General features: G+C 38.6%; 1 protein-coding gene and 1 long non-coding RNA gene across 7 annotated transcripts in view; both read right to left on the bottom strand.

Annotated features, from left to right (window-relative positions):
- Positions 1–1,837: 1,837 nt before the first annotated feature.
- On the bottom strand, positions 1,838–12,569 carry vegfab (vascular endothelial growth factor Ab). 6 transcript variants are annotated; one of them, XM_051890030.1, is made up of 8 exons: positions 11,664–12,467; positions 10,431–10,473; positions 9,622–9,818; positions 9,261–9,337; positions 8,791–8,823; positions 6,491–6,556; positions 3,947–4,090; positions 1,838–3,351 (listed from the first exon to the last, which is right to left on the bottom strand). In XM_051890030.1, the coding sequence occupies exons 1-8, from the start codon at positions 11,829–11,831 to the stop codon at positions 3,330–3,332; spliced, it is 750 nt and encodes a 249-aa protein (XP_051745990.1). In that variant the 5' UTR covers positions 11,832–12,467; the 3' UTR covers positions 1,838–3,329. The 6 variants fall into 6 exon arrangements, with proteins under 6 accessions (XP_051745990.1, XP_051745989.1, XP_051745992.1 ...); XM_051890029.1 differs by having other exon boundaries at positions 3,947–4,093; positions 11,664–12,462; XM_051890032.1 differs by lacking the exon at positions 6,491–6,556 and having other exon boundaries at positions 11,664–12,452.
- A 1,915-nt stretch (positions 12,570–14,484) lies between these two features.
- The window catches only part of LOC127510492 (uncharacterized), a 35,123-nt gene continuing 26,546 nt past the window's right edge, over positions 14,485–23,061 (bottom strand). The window contains exon 3 of the long non-coding RNA XR_007929654.1: positions 14,485–16,741. This is a non-coding gene — a long non-coding RNA (uncharacterized LOC127510492). The remainder of the gene's footprint in view (positions 16,742–23,061) is intronic.

Below are 23,061 nucleotides of genomic sequence, written 5' to 3'. Positions count from 1 at the left end.
GGTTAAGTCACTTACAGCATTCTTGGGGTATTTAAGCAGCCGAGGGGCCTGTGCAGGTGGGGGAAGGGTGGCAAGAGGATTATCTTATAATATTTCATAGGTAGTGTTAAGCTTCTGCTCTTAAGTGCTTCACGTGGTCATATTATGTCAAACATAGTGGCTAATCTAGTGTTAGTGGAGCGCTGCTCAGGCTAAAATCAGCTGTTTCAAAACAAACACGCAAAGTTCCAAAAACTGCTCTTAAACCTAAGCCTCATTAACACTGATCTACTGATGGCTGCCTTTCTGATGATCACATGGACCCTTCGGCTCAGGTTTAGAGAGACATATGGGACATTTCTGGAATGGTAATGGCTAGTTGAACATTTGTATGTTTTATAGAGTTTAACAAACCAAAACATTCCTACGTAATGTGCTCCGAAACTGAACTACCACAGTTTTAGAGTGGAATCTGTAAGTGATGCAACCCTAAGCAACATCTAAAACAACTCATACAAAAAAATCAAGTTCTGTTTTTAGACATAACACTTTTAAAAAAAAAAGTGCATAAAGTCGTCATGAAAATGTTAAAGTCCCCCTGTAGTCAATAATTTTAAACTTAAAACTAATGTTTGATCACCAAAATGACATTTAAATGTTTTTTTTCCTTGAAAAAAAAACATTAAAATAGCTTGAATGGAACTCTACACCATTGCTTCATTTAGTATATATGGTTCTATGAATATGCAAATTAGCCCCGCTTCCACTCACTCACACCAGCTCAGAGATCCACTCATTGACAATCACACGTTGACATGATTGGTTACAAGGTAGTTTGTGACGTCAGAAACACCAGCGATTTCAAACACCGTTTTTGAAACTGTCTTTGGTTAACTACAGTTTTGAGGAGAAAATACTTAGCAATGGTGCTGACTGATGAATTTGCACCTGGTTTGTCTTAAAGCATATTAAAAACACCATATAGACATATAAACAACATTTAAAAATTGATTTTCACCACAGGGGACTTTAAAGCATGTTTCATGGAATTTAGGAATTATTCTAGGATTGCAGGCAATACTGTTCCTGCCAAGATGGAGTGTACTGTAGTAAATGATAAATGTAAAAGTGTAAATGTTTTTCCACCGAATAAAGCTTCACCAGCAGCTCGGTATGAAGGTTGTGTCAGTGACTTAGAAAAGCGTCATTGAAAAAGTTTCCTGATGCTAAACCCAACAAGAGTTAGCCGAAAACGCTGAGAAATGGGATGTGGCCAATGCAATACTGTACAGTACGTATGGATACAATAGAGACATGCAGGAGCATCAAACACCTGTTTTCTTTGGGACCAGTTTAAACCAACGCTATCTCATGACCAATTCATATGTATTTTGAGGTGGTTAATTCGTACGAATTTGTACGAACTCACTCGTACGAATTCATACAATTTGTCTAAACCCCAGTGACGGGTAGGTTTAGGGGCAGGGTTAAGGGTAGGTCATTCGTACGAATTTATACGAATTTGGAAAATAATACCATTTGTAAAATACGTACCATTTAGCAAAAAACTTTTGAATTCGTACAAGTGAGGTTGTACGAGTGAGGTCATACGAATTTGTACTAAATAGCCACCTTGTAAAATACGTATGAATTGTCGTGAGATCGGGTTGGTTTAAACTGACAGGGCAGATGATGACAGTTTTTAGTTTAAAGAAAATTATTTGCGGTTGGACCACAAAAAGTAAAAGTCAAAAGTTAACAAGAATTAACATCATACATGCTCCTGAATGAAAAAGCACAAGATTATGATCCTGGGATGTTACATTATCCTACAGTACCGACACATCAAAATTATGAATGAGTATTCAAACAAAATTTTATAGAAAAAGGCAATATAATTTGAAAATAAATATGCTGTACTACATTACACAGACACAAAGAGATGTTAATATTTAACATATTTACATAGAGTAAATAAATAATGTTTAAACTGTAAAACTCCAATCAAATCAGACCACATTTGAGCATACTGTTTCAGCTGGTTAGATCTTATTATAGTAGAAGTAAATGGTGACATGGGTTTGGCCTATATTTACATTTGGCTGCTATATTGTTATTCAATACGTATGTCACACACTGACATCAAGACTGTTTTGCCAAAACGTACTCACACATGCACGCACACAAACACTAGCCTCGTTTGCACACAAAATCACATTTACACAGTTTGTTAGAGATCACACGGCACACACACATCTGCAGTAAGGCGGCAAAGTCAAGGCAGTTGGCAACATAACTCAATGATCAGTAATAGGAATGTTTCTCTGTTCATCTACAGAAAAATAAAACAGGATGAAAAGCTTTTTTGCTCCAGACAGCCATGGAGCTTTGCAGAGGCTGAGAAGATCCATTTTAACACTGCACATAAATAGGTCAAATTAAATACAAAGAGATAGAATACTGAAAATATTCTAAGAAAAAAAAAAAAAATCATAAATTACTGAATTGTTTGGGGGAATAGATTTGGACTAAAATTCCAAGACTAGCTGAACGACAACGAAAAACCTAGCACAAAATCGTCGTCTTAAATCCCCAGTAGTGTGAAAGCATGGAATCTAATCACACGATCTACTCAAAGTGGTTTCCAAACATGTCAAAGAATGAATATCCCTTTAAGGAGTGAATATGACCAAAATCCTCTTGGGTTTGCCTCGTCAAGGTCAGAGCTCTGGTGCAAACATTTACCACAGCGACCAGCAGGTTTCCATGGCTTCACTGTGTGACATTCCAACAGCAGATTCAGTTCTGTTTACCATCAAAACTCCAGTCATTTGTCCATCTCTTAAAACACGCATTGTGCTCAGTTTTCACGTACTGGGAGGAATGATTCCACAGCGCGTAATGGACGCAGACGCATTGTTGCAGTCCTCCAAATGTTTTGTTTGCGCTCGTTTACATTTCGATTCACATGAAAAACTGCACAGCAGACCCAAATCCAGTGATGTGTTTCGTTGAGTACGACTTCGATTTCGAGTACGACTTTACGCACGCCAGCCAAGATCAGAAACGTTTACGAAGGTCTTTTGCAAAGACCCTTTAGCAGCAAATCAAATCCTGTGCTTTCAGTCTCTCGGTTCGTTGAATACACATATGAAAATTATGAAAATATACAGACAGAGCATTTCATTGACTATTAACCCCCCACCTCCCCCAACCCCTTCACTTCATTCTCTCAATATCTCCGTGATGGAAAAAATGAGACCAAAGTTCAAAGCTGAAAGTTCAAAGTGCTGTGAATTACTGGTGAAAAAATTCCTTCATGTCAGAGTCCATTCTCAAGTCTGTTTGGTTCACCTCCTTGGTTTGTCACATCTGGGAAAGTAAGTAGAAAAATCACAAATGAAATCTCTATAACATCTCAATTGTTTTACCCAAGAAAGGAAGAAGTTTAACTCTTCGCTCAAGGTTCCTGCCAAATAAAGGCTCCTTTTGACAAATAGGGTATCTTACCATGCGTTTCCTACATTTTCAGAAAAGATGCATCAGTGTCTCAAACTGACATACTCTGATTTACCAAGATACAACTCAAACATTTCTCATGAAATTTTTCCAATTTGTCAATCATTTTTACACTCTTTCAGTATATCAACATATCTTTCAGTTGTTTAGGAGAAAGATTTGAGACAAAGTTGATATTTAAAGAAGCAGCAACCATCACTTTGAAGGGAAAGGGTAGTATGAACATTCTGCCAAACATCTCCATTTGTCTTCTACTGAAGTAAGAAAGTCATAAGGGTTTGGTACAACATGACAATATTCGTTTAATTTCCTATTGCTTGAAATGAAAGATCAACCTCTGAGCAACACATCTTTTGTCAAGGGATGTATAAGACAATACAAAAACAGGAAGGCCAGTCTTGCACTAACATGTGTAGATACACAAAAAAGTGTAGATTTACAAACACACCTGCAGGTCCTTTCGTTGAGTTCTAGTTGTCTAGACCTGCAGTCGGCTTCAGAGTGTTTACAGGAGCACTGACACGTCTCGGGGTCTTGAACAAACCACTTTTTTCTCCTTTCAGGGCATGAAGAACAGCAAGGCTCACACTGACTACTGAAGAGAGACAGAATGAGAGAAAAGGAGAAGGATTGGGGAAGATTACTGCTGACACATAGTCACTGCCATTATTAAACACTTTCACCCAAACATACACACACAGGCATTCAGTGAGTCAAGCAGTATACTTTTTGAGTCACCCTGGTCTGGTACCACGGTTTTGCACCTTCTTAGGGTCCTAGGGGGTTTTGTAGAGTATAAATAGCTGAAGTTATAAGCAGGATGTGGCCATGCACCTGCAAGCTCAGCTGATGCAAGAAAATAATGAAAACAACCATAAACTGTTTAATTTTCACTCTTTCCATTTTAGAAAAGCATATTGGAATAAAAGGCAGAGAGAGCGCAGTGCATGAGAATCCAGTGTTTCAGTTTATTGCTTCATGTAGTGTTGGATCAGGGTCATCAGGACACATTTACAGTACGAAATGATGGACTCCAAGAGGAAGATTCACACATATTTGTGCCAAGTGACCTTATTTGAAGCCAGTATTGCTCTGAGGACAGGCTTATCAAAACCACATTCTAAATTCTACATTTAACCCTGACCTGACTTTAAATCACAACAGGCCTATTTACACAAAGAACGATTGGCATGAAAAACATGCACAACACTTTATTATACCCATTTTTGTGCTTTGGCCACTTTCTTAATAGGAAGAAAGGACATGAGTATTGAGAGGAAGAGGACTGTGTTGAAGAAATGTCAGCACCACATCTCAATTTTCTTAGCATCAAGTCATAATAACATTTTACATCCAAATTTGAAATCCGTCTTTTCAGAGATTGTCATAAATTCAGTGTGAATAGTTGTTGTGCAAACAAAAACATACTTTCATGCTCTTGGTCACAACAGGCCTTAAACCTAATTTTAATTAATTAATACATATATATATATATGAAAACCCAAACCCCAGCCCTCAGAAAAATACTGACCTCAAAAGCATCAGTCTCACAGGAGCAGATTGTCCTCATGTGTGCATTTCTTCACTCTTTCTTTTTCATTGAAACACATTTAATTTCCCAATTACTGGGAGAAGCACCAAAGTAAACAGGCTTTTTGACTTTCGTAATGCTGTGCGGCAGAGCTCACGCAGCATGACAAGACCAAACTCACAGCAATGAATTAAAAAAACAAATCTCACACAATCCTTCTCATATGTCAGAGAAGACAGACCCAATGTGAGGATGATGGTCCTAATACAAAAAAAAAAATAAATAAATAAAAAATTATGAGAACAAAAAAACATTCCAAAAACAGGAAGCGGCACAAACAAGGTTGTGATTCCAACAGAAATATTGTAACAGATTAGTACCATCAACTGAAAGCCATGCTGAGTGGGTCGGTTAAGTTTTTATGTCGGCTACCTCCCCACTGCTCACCTCCTCTGATCATACGAGCTTGATTTATTGGGTCCTGTGGCACAACCTATAGAGCGCAACTGTATGGCTCCAGAAATAGAAATCCCATTCATTTTCCCCATTGAATAACAGATGAGCTCAGAGGCTGTTAAGCAATGGTAGATTGTATAGATGGTGCTTTTGCAATTTTTCATTCCTGAATTCCCATGAAATGCTGCACTACTCACAATCCTTAAGCAAGATCCTCCAAATAAGAGAACCTGAGAACCAACCTTGGAAATGAAAACAAAGCTAGTTTTGCTAGGTTGCTTCTGAGACTGTCCATTCCCATAAAGCACTGCTAATGACCAAATCCATGGAGTTTCCATATCCACAATCAATATACTTCATTAATTTGCAATAAACACCATGTCAGATCGTATCCTCTCTATATATTTTATTATATGCCTACAATTAATGACTTGTCAGACTTGTTACTGTATTGTGGCTCTTGTTTGGATTACATCATTCACAATGCAGCATGGAATGAATAGTTCGTTCTCTCATAAAAGACTACTTTTTTTCCAAATACTTTCTTTGTTCAAATCAAAGGTTGTAGTCCTATGATTCATCCTGGAGTTGACTGGTTTGGTTAAAGGCTTAGAACTCTTTACCGAAGATGCCGAAGGAGACTGAATGGAAAATGAATGGGAAAATAATTCTGACTAAAAAAAGTGGACAGTTACTGTTGCACTCTACTGGTTTGTGCCTTTTACAAAAGTCCTAAACAATTTGGCGAAACATTGTTAATGTTAATGGTTTAAGCATGTGCTTCGGCATTAGTAAGGCAAGCTCTGTGAGAGCAGAGATCGAGCATGTGGTTTTGGTCAGTTTTAATTAGGTGGCAGAGGAGTTGATAGATTAATGGCAATTAGCACCATCTGACAGAAATGCACTGATTAAAGGAGGCATAAAATCTCCTCCCAAATTAATTTGACGACCAAGAGTGCCACACTTAGGTGCAGGTGAGAGGAGGCGAACGCAGAGGTGACGTACAAATCCCGCTTTTTTTCACGGTTTTTCTTTCTCTTTCGCTTTTGGCCTTTGCCCTTCCGGGGTTTTCTGGAAAGGGAACATGACAAACAAAGAAGAACATCGAAAAACAAAAGCTGAATCGGAGTTGTTGCAAAAGATCATCCACACAGTCAGATTGCAGTGAACGTAGTGCTAAAATGATCCAGATGGAAACATCAGTAAACATGTCCCAATAAAACACATCTTTCTCTTCTTGTTCTTGTATTAGTGCCTGACACAACAGCAAACTCCAGAGACAATCCGAAATGAAAAGCCAGCCAGGCTCTGGGAAAATTCGCTAATTCTTCAGATTCTCTCTCACGAAATACGTTTCAATAAATAAACAAGGCATTAAATCTTCAAAAGCATCACTAATGTTAGCAGGACTCCTGGCTGGTGCAAAACACAGACAAACTGATTCAAACTGAGCCAAAGCTCAAAGTCTACTGGCGAGTTTTAATTCTCAAAGTCTAATGGAAACCGTCAAAAGCTCTCTTTCATTATAATGAGAATACTGATCAATCAGCAAATCAGCAGTATTAGCGACATACACTTCCATTTATCTTTCAGATAGCTAAAAATCCTGGCATATCAAGTCAGACACGTCAGGCAACAAGAATGTGAACTTTCCCCTATCTCGCAATCAGAGTACGAACTGATGTGCTGCGATCTGTTTAAGGTTATTTGCATTAGTGGTTGACCAATATGGGTTTTCAATGCTCGATGAAAATAAGTAGAGAGCAAAGTGGCCGATATATGCAGTATTTACTAAAAATATTTGAAAACATTTAATTTAATCAAAAGTTGAAGCTCTTTAAACAGAACATCAGGACTATAAAGTTGAATTTGCTCTTACACAGCTGACAAATCAGGCTGGTTATCATCTATGATTACATTAAGATCAGATCCAATCATGTTATGAGGCAGTGTCTTTGGACATGGTGCTCTGCCAAGGAACAGCCTCTGTGTCAAAGGGCCACTTGTTTACCACAACTAGAAAACATTTAAACATTGTAAACCCCTAGAGATAACCTCTGACCCGTAACACATCAGCCACACGATCAACACCCTCAATTTCAGTAAACTTTCAAACACTTCGGCCCACATTCTCTGGTGAGAGGGAGTCATCAGAGAGGAGGTTGACTGACCGCTGCGGTATCTCTAAGGAGTGGAAATGGGCTCATAAACAAACGCAGAAAACAGTGTCTTATCGCCGGACGTAAAGACACTTCAGAGATGACAAATCCCTCTGTTACCTCAATGAACCTCAGATCATAAAGCAGAGCTTAGCTGATGTTAAGATGAATGCGGGGCGAGGGCATTGAACTAGCGGGCGAAACTCGCACACCTGTTCACGAAGCTCTTTACACACCTGAGGAGCTGAATTTACGCTTGAGAAAGCAACGTGCAACGACATGAAGACATCAAATAGGAAGTAAGATCAGAAAATGGTGTAAGGGTCAGAGAGTTTCTCGGTTCATTTGAAGAAGGCTGGATTAACGAAAGCAGTAGTTCTGGTCTTTTGGGTTAGGGCTAGGCAATATATCTCAAAAAGTGTTTGTTTTTGAGCTATTGTTTCAACTAAACGGCCATTGTGCCTGTACAATATAGTCCACACTATTTTTCACTAAGTGGAGGACATTTAGGAAGAATGTATATGTATTATAAGACATTAACGTGTTACTAAAAAATGATTACTATGTATACTTTTGAGTGATAACACAAACAAATTGTTGAATCAGAGCTGAACTGATTCAATGATTGTCGTGAGACAAGTAGGGATCACAAAAAGGGCATCTTTAGAAACATAACAGTCAAATAAAAAACATTTTTACTATATGTTTACAATAATGTTGTCTGAATTTATATTGCCAGCAAAGATATCATGCATACATTATATCGTCCAGTCCAAGTTTTGTGTAGCTTTAGTTTGACAATGGTGCCACTAAGGATTTTCAAGCTCTAAATCACCTGTTAGCTCAGTTCATTTGTTTAAAAACAACAGTGAAGAGTTCCACTGTTCTCTCATGATCAGATTTTATGGCTTTATGTAACATGAAAAGCAAAGCAGATGAGATGAAAGGATCAGGGAGACAAGGAAAACAGGAAGGAATACACCTAGCTGGAGATAAGAGTGACTGAGATAAAGGCAGAGAGATTAGGAAACAAGAATGAATGCAAGAATGATGGAGGGGAAAATGACAAAATAAAGCGATGGCAGAAGCACACACAAACACACACACACTCACACATCATCACCACACTAGAACAATGACACTCACTTTTCTCTTTTCTCTGGAAGATCTTTTTTCAGCCTGAAAGAGCAACAAAAAGATTGAGACATTACCTCAGTGAGCATGTTTGTTTGTGAGCACACAATCATACACACAATTAAAGATCCACACATGCAGAAAACAGAACAGACAAACATCTACTTATACCCCTCAATTATATTAATACAACTAGAAATACAATTATACAGCAGATAATACCACACAGATAATAGATGACAAAGAAGTGTCCCCAAAGGTTGGACGAATCTGACAGTCTTCCTTTGGGGACAATCTTCCATATAGCAAAGTCCTCAAGAGATTTTTTTTGTTTTGCTTTTTTTTGTTTTTAATTATTTAAAAAAAGAAAAGTTTTTATTTTAAAAATGGAAAAGATCTTCTTTCATGGGTAAGACATGAAATGGTTTGTCCCCATTTAGGTAGCTATGTGTATGTATGGGTGTGGAAATGAGGATTCTTACCGACACTGGCATTCACTGTGTTCTGCAAAACTCATGAAAAAGTCAGTTTGCTGACGGAGTGGTTTCACTCTTTTAATCTACAGAAAAAAAGCAATAACACACATTAAAACGCCACATCACAGGCATACAGGCAGTTAGTGTTAAGTAAAAGCTACATTCAACACTACCTAAAAATTGGCTACTCTTATTCAGAAGAAACCGTTAGCTTGGCCAAAAAGAAAGAGATAAAGGGTTTATGTGTGGGAGACAAAGTAGAGGAGTGTAGGGTTTCCAAAAAGTAGACTTAACAAGATTCAGACAGATAGTGGGAGAAAATAGAGAAAAAGAGAGAGCAACAGTCTGGAAGTTAGGGGTCTCTGACCTCCAAGGTAATGTTGTATGTGATGGTGGGGGTGCATTCCATCATTTCATCATTACAGCACCCAGCACAGCGGGTGAGAACCACACAGGACGGTATGAAGATATGCTCTATGTCATCAGGGTATTCCTGCTGAATTTCCACCAGCATTTCCCGAGGACGACAAAGTGACTTGTTATACACCTCCATGAATGGCACCACTGCAAGTTAGAGAAAAGGGGGAAATCAGTTCCTTGTCTTTTTTGCCAAAAATGTAGAACCTTTTTGGCCAAGAGTTGCACAATTTTTTCAAGGCCTTTTTCAAGGCCAACACTGTTTGGAAATCTGGGAGCACTTCTAGGAATTTGTGACTGTCATGGGTGTCCATTTAAACCATGTAAATTCCTCGTGATGCACTCGGCCTAACTCACAAAAAAAAAAAAAAAAAACAAGACCCCCAAAGTAGCCAGTGTGTATACTCTGTAAAGCTGTTTGAGTCTCTTATTTTACATGAAGAAGAAAAACACTTAAATGAAATGTAATTTAATAATGTGTAGTCTGGTTCTCTGGGCTTAGCAGAGATTGAGCAATGAGAGGTTTGGCAATGCTCACTCCAAATTATCCCTTGGAGATTTGTGTTCAGATGTAATACAAACCACACTGGATCTTGAGCTTCTAATAAATACTACAATTTATCCTAACCTATACAGTGTCAGTTTGATTAAAGGCACAGCATTGCCCTCCTTCACCCATCCACCAGAGGGCGCTGTGCTCAGGGACTCTGCATGTGTCCAGTCTCTAGATGACACCATTGAGTTCAAACAGAAACTCACCGTCATATGTGCTTTTGCCTCCCTCCCTGGGTATGTAGGCACTCTGTGGTATAAAAAAAAAAAAAAAAAAAATTGTCAGAAATTCGTATTTAAAGACTGTGTTCAGTTATACATATTCACAATCCTTAATCAAAAGAGTCCCAACAGGTTTGACTAGTTATTCACTACAGCATAATTTCCTCAGTTTTAGAATGATGCAACAAATTACCTAATTTCATTTCAAAGCCAAAGTTCATTAAAAAGAAAAAAAAATGATTCTTTTTGCTTGTGTATATAAACATTGCTTTTTAAAAATAACGTTACTCAAGTGCACATATCAACAATAATAACATTATCCTGTAGCCTAGTATTTATTTTAAAAAGGGACTTGAGACTTATTAAGACTTGGCCTTGAAAATCTGACACTTGACTTAATGGCCTTTATAGTCTTTTGTCACGAGTCAAAGTTTGACGAACTCTGTATTAGAGACTTGTGAACATGTCGGATCTCACAACCTTCAGATTTTGCAGAAGCTCTTTGGAGACACGTGCACTTCTCAGTGAAGCTTTTTTTCCCCCTTCCATCTGAGCCTTTTAGACCGGCTGAACTTTTTCTTGGGTTTTTCTCTTGGTTTTACATACATTACTTTACTGAATTAATGGCTGAGAATCACATGATGCAATTGCCATAAGCACAAACTTCTCGTCAAACTGTCTGATTAACAATTTTTTTTTATATAGTATTCATCCATGCCCTTGAATATAAAGTTTCGAATTTCATCAAGAATAAGTCTGTTTGGTAAAGATTTTCTGAAGGTATGCTCAAATCACAACTTATTTCTATATTGTGGTCTCCCGATGCCGGATATGTTGGTGCCCGGTCCGTCTGAAGAGCTATACTGTAGCTGCGCCTTTAAAGCATAATAATATCACTAAGGTGGCTATGATGGGGCCTTCACCAAAATCGACAACAAACTTCCAAACAGTTGAATGGACTCTGATTGCGTATATCGCTGGATTCCCCCGATTGTAACCTATCTACTGTGTTAAATGGCTCAATGTGGGATGGTCAGATTTGCCTGTTCATGTAATTTTGAAGAGCTTGGCAAAACATGGTCAATGACCTCGCAAGGGGAACACAAGGACGTCCAATATAGTGGCGCAGACACGTTACATTCGAAATAACACTATTTAAAATTCAACAAATACGTCGGCGTCTTTCTCTATATATATGCATAGGGATATAAAACTTACCTTGACAGCTGAAAAATACAGAAGCGTCACAATAAATAACTGGAGCACGCGAACGGCAAAGTTCATGATTGAATTTATAAGGCGAATAACTCTTTTTAAAACCCTATCCGATGATAGGCGGACTTTAGCAAACGCATTGGTAAAGGTCTCAGAAAGCAAGTTAGACATGAGTAGAGGCTTCTTCACACGGGGTCCGACCTATAGGGGCAACAAGAAACCCATGTTGGTCCCACAACACACATGCAGACACCTGAGAGACCGTGAGATCCACGGAAAATGTTATAACGTCTCTCAGCTGTTGCCGATTATTTTCAGAATATCCAGAAATATGAGAATCCAGGACGCAGGTCCTCTCACATTGTTGAGAAGTAGATCAATTTTTTCTTCCAAGGCTATTACAATCCACATCACAAAAGTAATCCCATGCTTAGCCTGCCGCCCGTCTCCAAGTGCGTTGGGTTCATTGGGAAAGGGACGCAGAACGGATAAGAAACTCACTCGCCGATATAAATTTCAGTATTGCCAACACTGTATTATTAGTGGAGCATACAGTGATACCAGTGAGAACACAAAGACGGTGAAAAGAGAATGCAATATCCAAGCACACTTCTAGTCCCTACGAATGAACATTGCTTTAATTCCGCTTCCTGTTGGATTTGTCGGCTTGATTCTCAAGTTCTCCCTCTTGCCGTTATGAATGATCAGGGACGCCGCCGTTCCCCGGTTTTAACGAACAGCTTCAGCTCGGTCAGTTCTGGCACCAGTGATTGAAACTCAACCCCATTGGACGAGTCACGATGGGCGTGGCTATAGTGGTGTCAGCGTGGACGGATCGGACGTTCAGTGTCTCGGTTAAGTTCAATGCGCAGATGTTGACTTATTGATAACTGCAAGAGCTCCTGTAAAACGAGAGATCTTGCTCTCTGCTTAGAGTGCTGGCATAATTTATGTTTAGATATTTGGTATAAAAGCGGTATTACGGCTAGTGTTTAATCACATGTGCAAACAGTTATAGCCCTCTTATTGCAGGTTTGTACAGGCTAACTTACATTACATGGCTCTCTGAAATACTTGATTTTTATTGGTCAATCGCGGCATTCAACGGTCAAATATTTCTGATAATGACCGTTGTCCATAGTGACGCAGTATAACTGGTAACTCGTAGCACATAAAATCATTTGAATTCAGTTTCAAAATGATTTAATTATACTTAAAATATATATATTGCTCAAATATTGTATGTTTATTTGGTAAATAGCTGCATTAAAAGCAGAAAAATGTATAGTGAGCCCAGGAAAATTTGAAAGGAAAAAAAAAACGAATTTCAGAATTTCTAATATAATATTTCTTTAGGCATATTACATTTCAAAATACATGTAATTAATTAGCCCATTCATATATAAGTAATACCCGCTGCGTAATGATAGGTCGTACGTGCAGATGCATAGCGGTCTACAGCAGCCTATGTGCGTAATCACAGTTTGAATATCATCGGCATCACATGACGGGAGCGCTGACGCCTTTTTGGGGCTTCTCGGTCATCCGCAAGGTTGCATGGAAAACGGAAAGAGTGCTAGGTAATGAGGGCGTGATCACATGTGTAAGTGTGTGTGTGTCCATCACCACGTACAGGTGTGTGTGGACGCGCGCGCGCGCGGGAAGGAACCACGGACTCGCCTCTATAGCGCACGCTGGACATGTGAGCCGCTGTCAGTCCGGCCAGCTGGCTCGAGACTCCACAATACCACCGTTCGGATTTACAAGACGACATTACGGTTTCCATAGACACAAATTTAGAGAGAAATATTACATTAATCAAAAAGATGAGTTAAAAGTAATATCCGTTGTTTTATATTCGTATTTCAGATTAAGGGATATGTTTTTTCAATAAATATTTTTTGCCTCTCAGTAGAGAAAAGTTTTCCCCTTGTGGCAATTTCACACGTAGGCAGCTGTGAATAGTCTGGGTAGATTTTCATGTGCTTTCAAACGAGATTCCTTCTCTCATCCCAATGCATAAATTCCTCTTAGAATTGATGACACTCGGTTCACGACACTAAAAGCATCTCATAGGCATATGCTAGGTCTTCTTTTGATAATAATAATTTTTAATAATAAAAAACACATTTTTTGCGCCCCCCTTTTTAAAGTTCTTTACTAATTTGGTTTACTGTAAGTTGCACTGGCGCCATCTGCCTGTCACTACACGTATAGCAGGTGTAAGGGGCTTGCCCGTGTTGCCATGTCCACCTAACATAAGCAATTGTGGCCTTATTAATATGGGCAGGCATTTTTGAGCTTATTTCCAGCATACAGTCGCATGTTTTTAATTACTTCTAAGTTAATACTACAATAAATCAGATGAAGGAAATCAAGCAATTCCCCTTGATCTATAAAGCATACAAATCCATAGAAAGCACAAACAGCTGGAATCTCTTATGTAGGCTTATTTTTGTGAGGCAAGTTTAAGGGTTTTAAAGGGATTTATTGTCAGACTGGTTTGCTTGTTTTTCTTCCCAGATCTGGCAACACTGGACTTGGCTCCCATATCATTAACCATGCAGTGAAAGCCACTTGGGAGTAAGATTACCAAATGAATTTATGATGTTAAAAAGTGTCTTAATACTGTCTTAATTTAGATAAAGACAGCCTGATTGCATATCTTGGTCATAGTGACAGAAATCCTTCACCAAATAGCATGTCTCAGCAACTGCAGAAAGGCACCAAGTGCTCTCTCTCTCTCTTAACACACACTCAGACGGACACACACCTCAGGAAGGGCTGTTTAGTCTGAGTGGTAGGAGAAACCTTGAGTGCAAGGTGAAAGAGTGGGAGGAAGTCTCAGAGAAAGAAATAAGTTGATATACTCAAATAAGACAAAAAGACAGAAGAGAGCTAGACAGAATGAGTTAAAAAGAGAGAAGCTGATGTAGGAGGTAATGAGAAGAGATGTTTGTTTTTTGTTAGTGTGATTCACACGTCAGATTTTAATTGAAAAATAACAGACCGATATGAGATCCACTGCCACCTGTTAGAAACACTGCAAACTCAGCAGAAACAAAGAAGGGACAAAACTAATGAAGTTTACACTCCTACTACTCGCCCAGAAAGCTTCAGTGCACAAACACAGACGGGAAGTCACCAAACATGACTGTACATTCATTATCATTCTATAGAGCGTATCAGTGACCAACATTTTCAGTGGCAATGGATTTAAAATACCTCTCTCATTCATTTGATACACACGCATTAAAAAAAAAAAAAAAAAAAAAAGATTAAAGTTATTTTGGAAAAGGTGTAATGTTTTATTTTCATGTAGTTTGTTTTAAGGTATATACATTGTTTAAAATCAATTTCTCTCTTTAGAAAATGAATGGCATTTTGCACTCACTGTATTCATAGGTTCATTCATAGTTCTGTCTAGTGTTCAGCTCTCTAGCAGCTCTGTTCTTCACAAAGAGAATCTATTACACTTCACTATCACTCACTCAGGTATGGGCGAGTCCTGTATGCATACACCACTCCCTACCACACACACACTCATACAGGTCCGTGTCAGAGGGGAATGAAATGGCTCACAGCCAGGCCCAGATTAGACTCTACCCTAAACGCAAGAACTGGCGTTCCAGTAAAAGCACAGCTCAGATATCTAGAGAGAGAAGTGGGGGAAATTTCTGCCATATCTGTCAGAAAATATTTCATAGCCATCAGGGAATTAAGAGGAGGAAATTAGATTCAGATATGTAGGTTGCTGGTAGAAGCTGAGAAAATGCAATCATTCATTCAGGTTTACTTTGAAACTTATCAAATAATTAAAATGTTTTCTAAAATTTTCCAGGTTAAATACAAGTTTAGCTCTATTGAGAGCATCAGCTGTATGCTTGCACCATAGACATTCCTTGTAAGTGCATAACTGTCAAAGCGCCAAGGCGCTAGTTGACATGGTTTTCTGTGGTATACGGCATCATGGCACAGATGCTCTTGACAAAGCCTAACTTTTACTTAACCCAGAATATTCCTATAAATAAAAGTGTTCATTGTGAAACCTGGTTATGTGGTTGCATCATCCCTGAAGGTGGCATATTCTTTACTCAGTGTGATTAGTCACTCACCTTGCAAACAGCAACTCAAATAGGTCACATTTGGATTATTTGTACATGTTCATGTGCCTAACAATGAGAGGGAATCCAAACAATGGGCTTCTTAAAGATGCACTATGTAACTTTCTTGTTTAAAATTAACAAAATTTAAATGTCAATACACCATGAATCCTTCTTTTAAAACATGTTTTTGTCTTACCCTGATTCACTATGGTAAGCCTGTTATAAGTGTTTATATTTTTTACAGAGCGGGATGCTTTTCACAGGAAATTTCATACTTGCATCACTCGCTTGTGCATGTCTCATCACGCTTAAAGCTTTAGGCTACCTGATTGAATTGTTTTTATACTCCATTTTTATCTCCCGCCACATTCTTTTTTTCCCTGTGGAATACCATGAAAATGAATATTAGTTCAATAACTTACTGTTCTGCCAGTTTTCACTTCTAATATTATAACAGTGATTAAGAATTAAACTTGCATATTGACTTGGAAGTACGCAGACATCTTTTTCTCGGGTACTGTTGTTACTGGTGAATCGTAATTTCGGAGCTCCATTAATCATGGGTTTTCATAGCTGTGGTACATGCGCTTAACTCAGAGTCAGCCTACTCAATTCAGCTGTTCTGAAACCAAAAACTTTCCCATCTCAGGGCAAGTCAACTCAGAGTTCAAGTTTTAACTCAGAGTTGGTTGAACCTCCTTTTTGAAACGGGCCCCTGGTCTTTAAACACACAGAACTGATCCTGCAGGAGGCTAAGGAACAAACAGCACTTCATTTCAGAGATAAATACATCAACATCGATATATATTGATTTGTTAGTTTAAACTTAAATGAGCTGTACAACATCCTATTTCTTTTTTTAAGAATATAAGGTAAAGTTCATCACCACAACGCACCTATAATTGTCTTACTGGTATAATGCCATGATTCCACATTCATCAATGTTCACTGTTTTTGCTTTCTCTGTCAGCTAGACTGTATAAAAAAAAAAGAGAAAGACAGGTTAACTTGACAGGAGAAAAGGGGAGAAAAAGCACAAATACTTCCAAGTAAAAGAGTGATATTACAGCATCAGTCCTTGTGGTATCAGAAAACGACACTAAAAATATTACAGAGAAGCATATTTTTGTCCTCCGTATTTTATTGTGCAAGAATGGCATTTAAACATACATGTTCACAAGTGTGACTGTGGACGTGCATATGAACAGACTGCTTAGGGTAGGTGTTCTAAACTACAAGCAGTTTTTCTGTGCACTGAAAGTGAAAATATGGCTCAATGCAAAAAAAAAAAAAAAAAAAACCACTGTGCAGACAAGTCTACACAATGCACTACAGTTAAAGAGCTTAAACTTAAAACACCTACCTTGTATTTTCTTGTCTTGATGTTCTTTTCGAGTTTTCCACATGGAAGGGTTTGTCATACAATATCCAATTTTTTTTTCGAGCGAAATGTTATTTTCGAAGTAGTCAGACTGATTTAAGCTTTGCGGGAAATTAAACAAGTGTAAAATTCCTTACACCTGCATTCAGACCCTTGACAAGGGCAAACCACACATCATCACACTAAAAACTCTTCAACCACAAACAACACTCTAGCATCATGGTGGCAATGCACCATTCATGTTCTCAAGAAAATTATAAAAAATTCTAGGTGTTAATATGAAACTTGGAACATGGATATGCATAGATATGTTTGTTCATAATAACTGTGTTCTGTTGTAGGAGTATTCCAGACCGACAGTGTGAAACCTCGACATGACACTTCTGTGTGTTTGTGCTGACCAGTACATCCAGAGAAACTCTTGACAGATTCTTGGACAGGATACAAAGCAGATGAATTCAGTCATTAAACTTAAATGGCCAATAAATCACTGCCATTTTGCTGGCAGAGCGAGTGACCCCCGACCCCTCCAGCTGTGGCAAGTGTGCAGCGGTGGTGTAGCGCACGTCTACCCGACCCAACGCAACCTTTAAGAGTAGAGCCCTACACTGAATGGACGTAAAGGCTTTCCCAGAAACCTGGCAAATACTCACACTCCCCTCATATTTAAGGGGCTGTTTATACGACAACATTTTCAACTAAAAACAGAAAACTTTTTATGCATTTTGGCCGTTCATTTACAGAACAGCAGCATTTCGTGGGCCTGAAAACGCAAACTTTTGAAATGGGTTTCAGTTTTTGAAAACAATACCGTTATCGTCTCCATGTAAACAACAAAAACTTGGATCTGTGAAAACGGTGATGGCATGTACATGCATATTACGTGTTTAGTCTATAGGCATGCGCGTTTGGTGTGAGCGCTCTGTAAGAGAAAGCGCATGTGCGTAGGCGTGTAGTCTTTCTTTACAAAGTGACATTGCCAACTACTGACCTGTCATGCATAATACAGTATTTTTAGTTGTTTTCGCAGATCTGTGTGAACAGGGATCGTTTTGACAGCGTTGACATACAAAAAGAAACTTTTCTGTTTTTCTTTACATTGTTGTCGTGTAAACATACCCTCAGACATATTAATAGGAGAGGAATGAGTATTCCTCTGTGATTCACTTACTAACCGTAAAATATTTTCAAAAAACACCCGGTGTAGCCCAAAAATGACAAATTTGCCCCTGAGTATTTTTGTTCATGCAGTCCAACTTTAATACAGGAGGTTGGCATCGGGGGACAACATGCTAGAACACATTTCTGAAACTGTATATAATACCAATCATGTGTAAACACACAACATATATCTTGGCTCTCCAACATATATCTTACATCCTAGCATGTCAAAACCAAGCCATATGGCACTTGAAAGGATCTTTATGGATATAGCTGTTTGGAAAAAACTGGCAGGGGGCGGCAGTCAGGCCTTGATGTAAACCCTTCAGACTTAGATCGTCTTTTACATTACAGATGCCGTTACACAAGGAAGTTTTCAATCTGTAACTTTAACCAGTCTGTTGGATACCTTCAAAGGAGATGAGTACCAATCACTCAAACCTCTGTGCACTATCACTCCATGAGGTGACATTCAGCAGATGTTTCATTCTGGCTAATGAAAAAAGCTCCCTGTGAGTCTAAAAGTGTACATATATGTCTCTCATTGTGTGTGGGATGGAGTTAGAGCTACGTGTAAACTGGCAGGTCTTCATGAACACTGATGTATTTTATGAGAACCAATGAACGTTTCTGAGAAATTATGCAAGTAACTCATTTCAGGATTTCCACAGAACTACTCTGCAGAGAACTGCTAAAAATGTAGCCTCTTCCAAAGCTTGGTGTATGACTAAGAGATTGGGTATAGATTACATGCTCTTTCTGTATATTATAGCACCTGTGCTTTTAACAGAAATGGAAATTTCCTAGGTAGGCAGAAGGAGAGGGTAAAATGTAGCTCACTTTGTAAAGATGCAGTCATTCTTTTTACATGCACAAGAAAACATACCAAGCCAAAAAAAAAAGGACACATTTTCAACAAACAAATCTAGTCTGAACTCAAAACTCATGACACAGTTGAATAACACACTGCTCCATTAAATGTGGATGCCTCCAATTACAGCAGTAGTGCTGTTCAAATGGGCTGAAATACATATCTCCCAAGTTCACATGAAAAAAAATGTGAAAGAGGGATAATAAGCTTAAACCTGTTTAAAATGTGACAATGAAATTCCTCACCTGCTCCTGGTTATATATAGCAAGATTTGGATTAAGATTTGGATTGAGAGAGAAAAATAAAAAAAAGTCAAGGTTCCTAGTTTCTTTGGTGCCAGAAATGCAGTGACAGAATTCTACTGACCAGAATACAATCCAATGTGCCTTTTGGTGCAGATGAAGGTTGTAAGGGTGGAACATTGATTAAAACTCAATGACCACATTCAGGCAAAGATTGCTGGGTATTATTACTTCTGGCCACGCACCCTGTGGTCCAGCTACAGTCCTGTTGTCTTCCGGAAGGTAAAGCTAGTAACCCCTCACTGGTTTGGGTCATAGCTGCCTGACAGTGTTAGGCCTCATCATGGCTCTCCTGAAAAAAGGGTTTGTTCCAGGGACAGGATTCAAGGCTGGGCTGAAATGTCAAATGCCTGACTGATCAGCTAAACATGATGCTTCCTAAAATCCTTATTCCTCTTTTCATGACTGAATGAGAGTGTTTCGCCTATGACCTTTGACTTCTGACGTGGTGGTCAAGGTACCTTGAAGCAATAGTAAGAGATAAATACTAATGCAGACATGAGGAGGAGAGCAGGAGTCTTGTCTGTGAATGTCATATAGGTTAGGAAAGACATGAGGGTTAGTAAAATGTTGATGTTTGTGTGAACAATTCCTTTAAAATATGTGAGCAGGCAAGCTTAGGCTCTATAGCAAACGAAACAAGTGCTTTTTTGATTTTTCTTTTTATTCTGGCACTACAGAAGAAGCATTCTTTAACATACTTAACAGACTTGGCGAGGATAAGATCATTATGAATCATGTAAAAAAAACAAAATAAAAAAAAAAAACATGGTTAAACTATAGAAAACATCTGTGATTGCCAAAGCTTACAAGTATTTATAAGACTTTAGCATTTGTTTGAAAGTGGTGCGTGTATGTGTGCGACTACTTTAGAGAGGTTGAGAGTAATGTGTGTATGTTTAAGAATCTGTGTTTGTATGTGACGAGGGTTGATTATTTGAGTGGTTTTGTGGAATTTCTTAGCCTAAAGCCAATAAGATCAACAAGACATGGATGGTTTGATGGGGAAGGTGGGACTTTGAAGTGTTTTCATGTGTGAAGGTTTTTGATTTTATAGACATATATTTGTGTTTCAGTGTGGGGGTGTGTGAGAGAGAAAAAAAGATCACAGCCCTACCTCACACTGCGTATCACATTTCAGGGGCCAATTTCCCATATGTGTGTGTACAGTGCGGCACTTCTGTCTCTGCAGCACCAGAGTGGTAGTGAAAGCGAAGACCCCCTGGGGCAAATCCTCCGCTATAATGACAGCTCTCTTTACGAGGTAAAACTTCATGCTTGGTGGCCCGTCATCACGATGAAGGGTTTCTAGATTTTTTTTCTCATCTGAGAGCTCACAGCCAGAGTTCACAAGTCTTGAGCCGACTCAAACCAGCCAAATTCACTTTTACTCAAAGTAGAGGCAAGGGAATCAGTCTTCAGTGGAGGACAGCATAGATGTTTAATGATTCAAGACTTGAGGAAACATAAAAAGCTGTGAAGTATGACTTCTCAGACAAACACTTTAAAACAAACAGTTTTATAGAACCAGATCGCAGACAAAGACTAGTATAGGATGAAGAGGCTATTAAACATGGATGTTCTGTGATGGTCTGGCCTTTCTCTAGAAAAATATTTTTGAAGCAGAATCGCCACGAATGCTGAAATCAAGCAGAGGATCAGGGTTAAACCAGCTCTGTGTGTATTAGCGTATGCTGGGACAGAAGCCAAAGAAAGCACTGTTACTTTCTCAGTTGCCATCTTAACAATTACAACAACAGTACAAGAAACATGTCTGTTATGATATCCAGAAACGTCTTGGCTTCAGTATTGAATGAAAGACTATGATGAGTTGGTTAATGATGGAAGAGGTGGATGTATGAAAGTGTGCAGAAAGTAAAATTACCATCCCCCTCCTGCAAGCTACGTATTAGTTTAGCTCCTTTCCCTTTGGGATCTGTAGTTTTAGCAGTCACATTTGTTAGTTTTAATGAAACAGGTCTGTCTTAACTCAGAGTCTCTGTGCTTAGTCTGTATTTCACTGCTTAAATTGACGATTCTTGTTGTCTCTCAAGCTAAGTTGTTCTCTTATCCCTTTCTCTTTTTTTTATCTCTATTTCTTCATCAGGCTCAACCCACTGTATGACATATTAGTGTGTTCTAGTGACCCTGATCTGTACCCATCCCCTCTGATACCCTTGGAGAGACGTCAACAAACATTTCACTTACCTCATTATCTGCTACCAAAATAAAAGAGTGGGAAGTAGTACATATTGCACCTTTTAAAGGCCATACAGGTATAAAATGAGTTGGAGAATTTTGGACTGAACTATTCCTTTAAGGAGATGGAGAGACTGTGTGGAGGTTACGTACAGTCATAGGCACATATTTATCATACTGAATCATTTTTTGTAAAAGCATATTATGACAGTTGGATCCAAGTGGACAAATGACCATTCAGGAAACCACATTACAGTGCTGGAGACATTCAGGATGTGGAAGCAGTGTGGGAGAAGTTTATGTGGTCAGTATGGGGATTGCTCAACTTTACTACTAAAGGCCTTGAATAATCTTCTACAATACAAACTTGCAGAGTTAAAGTTCATCAGAGCTCTACAACATGAGGTTATCTGAGTTGCTATTCTTGCTGTATTTTGAGTGAAGGTGAAATCAAGACCCTAATTCATTATCAATCTCTAATCAGTTGTAAATAGATTGTCATTTGATTTTCTCTGTGATAGTAACTGACCAACAGAAGGAGCCAAGGAAATTATTCAGTGGGAAACCACCTGGGTTGGCAGGAACAGCGAAGAGCTCATCCTGCTTTTGACACTGAAATCAGAGAATCCTCTGGAGCCACTGATCAAGAATCAGATTTCTCCGACCCACATCTGATCTACAAGCTAAAAGCTCAAATTTATCACAAGAATGAACTGTTGGGAAAAATAACTACAAAGGTTATGCCTCCACAAAAAGACAATCAACAATTGCAACACACACATATGCAGTCTGTGATAGATATGTCTCTTAACCCGCTTTTAATGTTTGTCCTGTGGGGCGTTCTGGTGTGTGTGTGTGGGTGTGTGTGTGTGTTTGTGTGGGAGGACAAATGAGAATGAGGTGAAAGCTGTCATTGAGAACTTGTAATCAAAGAGAGAGTGCTGGAGAGAGTCCAGGATTGGGAGTCAGATATACCACAGTTCTGCCTGAATGCCACATCAATGCTCTCATTTAAGTCACTATTTTGCTCTCTTCTCCTTAAAGTCTCTTTCTGATCTAATGCTTCTTTGCCTCCAGCCTTGTCTCATCATTGCTCTGTTCCCAGTCTGTCAGTCTTGTTCTTTTCATCTCTTTCTATTAGACAAATAAAAGAATGTGTTCATAAAATAATTAAAGAAATGAATAAAATGAACAAAAAAACAGACAATTGTTGACATAGTGTCCAACAAGAGTACATACATTAGATATTCAATAAATGTATATACACAGGAAAAATAATTTGCTTTCTGAAGAATTTGACTGTTCATATTTAAATCGCCAATTTTGATCACAGACTTTGGTGTCTTAGCAAATATAACATGGTTCAGGTTTTTTTTATTTT

The sequence above is a fragment of the Ctenopharyngodon idella genome, chromosome 4 (genome assembly GCF_019924925.1).
Source record: "Ctenopharyngodon idella isolate HZGC_01 chromosome 4, HZGC01, whole genome shotgun sequence".
Classification (NCBI taxonomy): Eukaryota; Metazoa; Chordata; class Actinopteri; order Cypriniformes; family Xenocyprididae; genus Ctenopharyngodon; species Ctenopharyngodon idella.
Note: the sequence above shows the minus strand (reverse complement) of the source record. Positions and strands in the feature narration are given on the sequence as shown.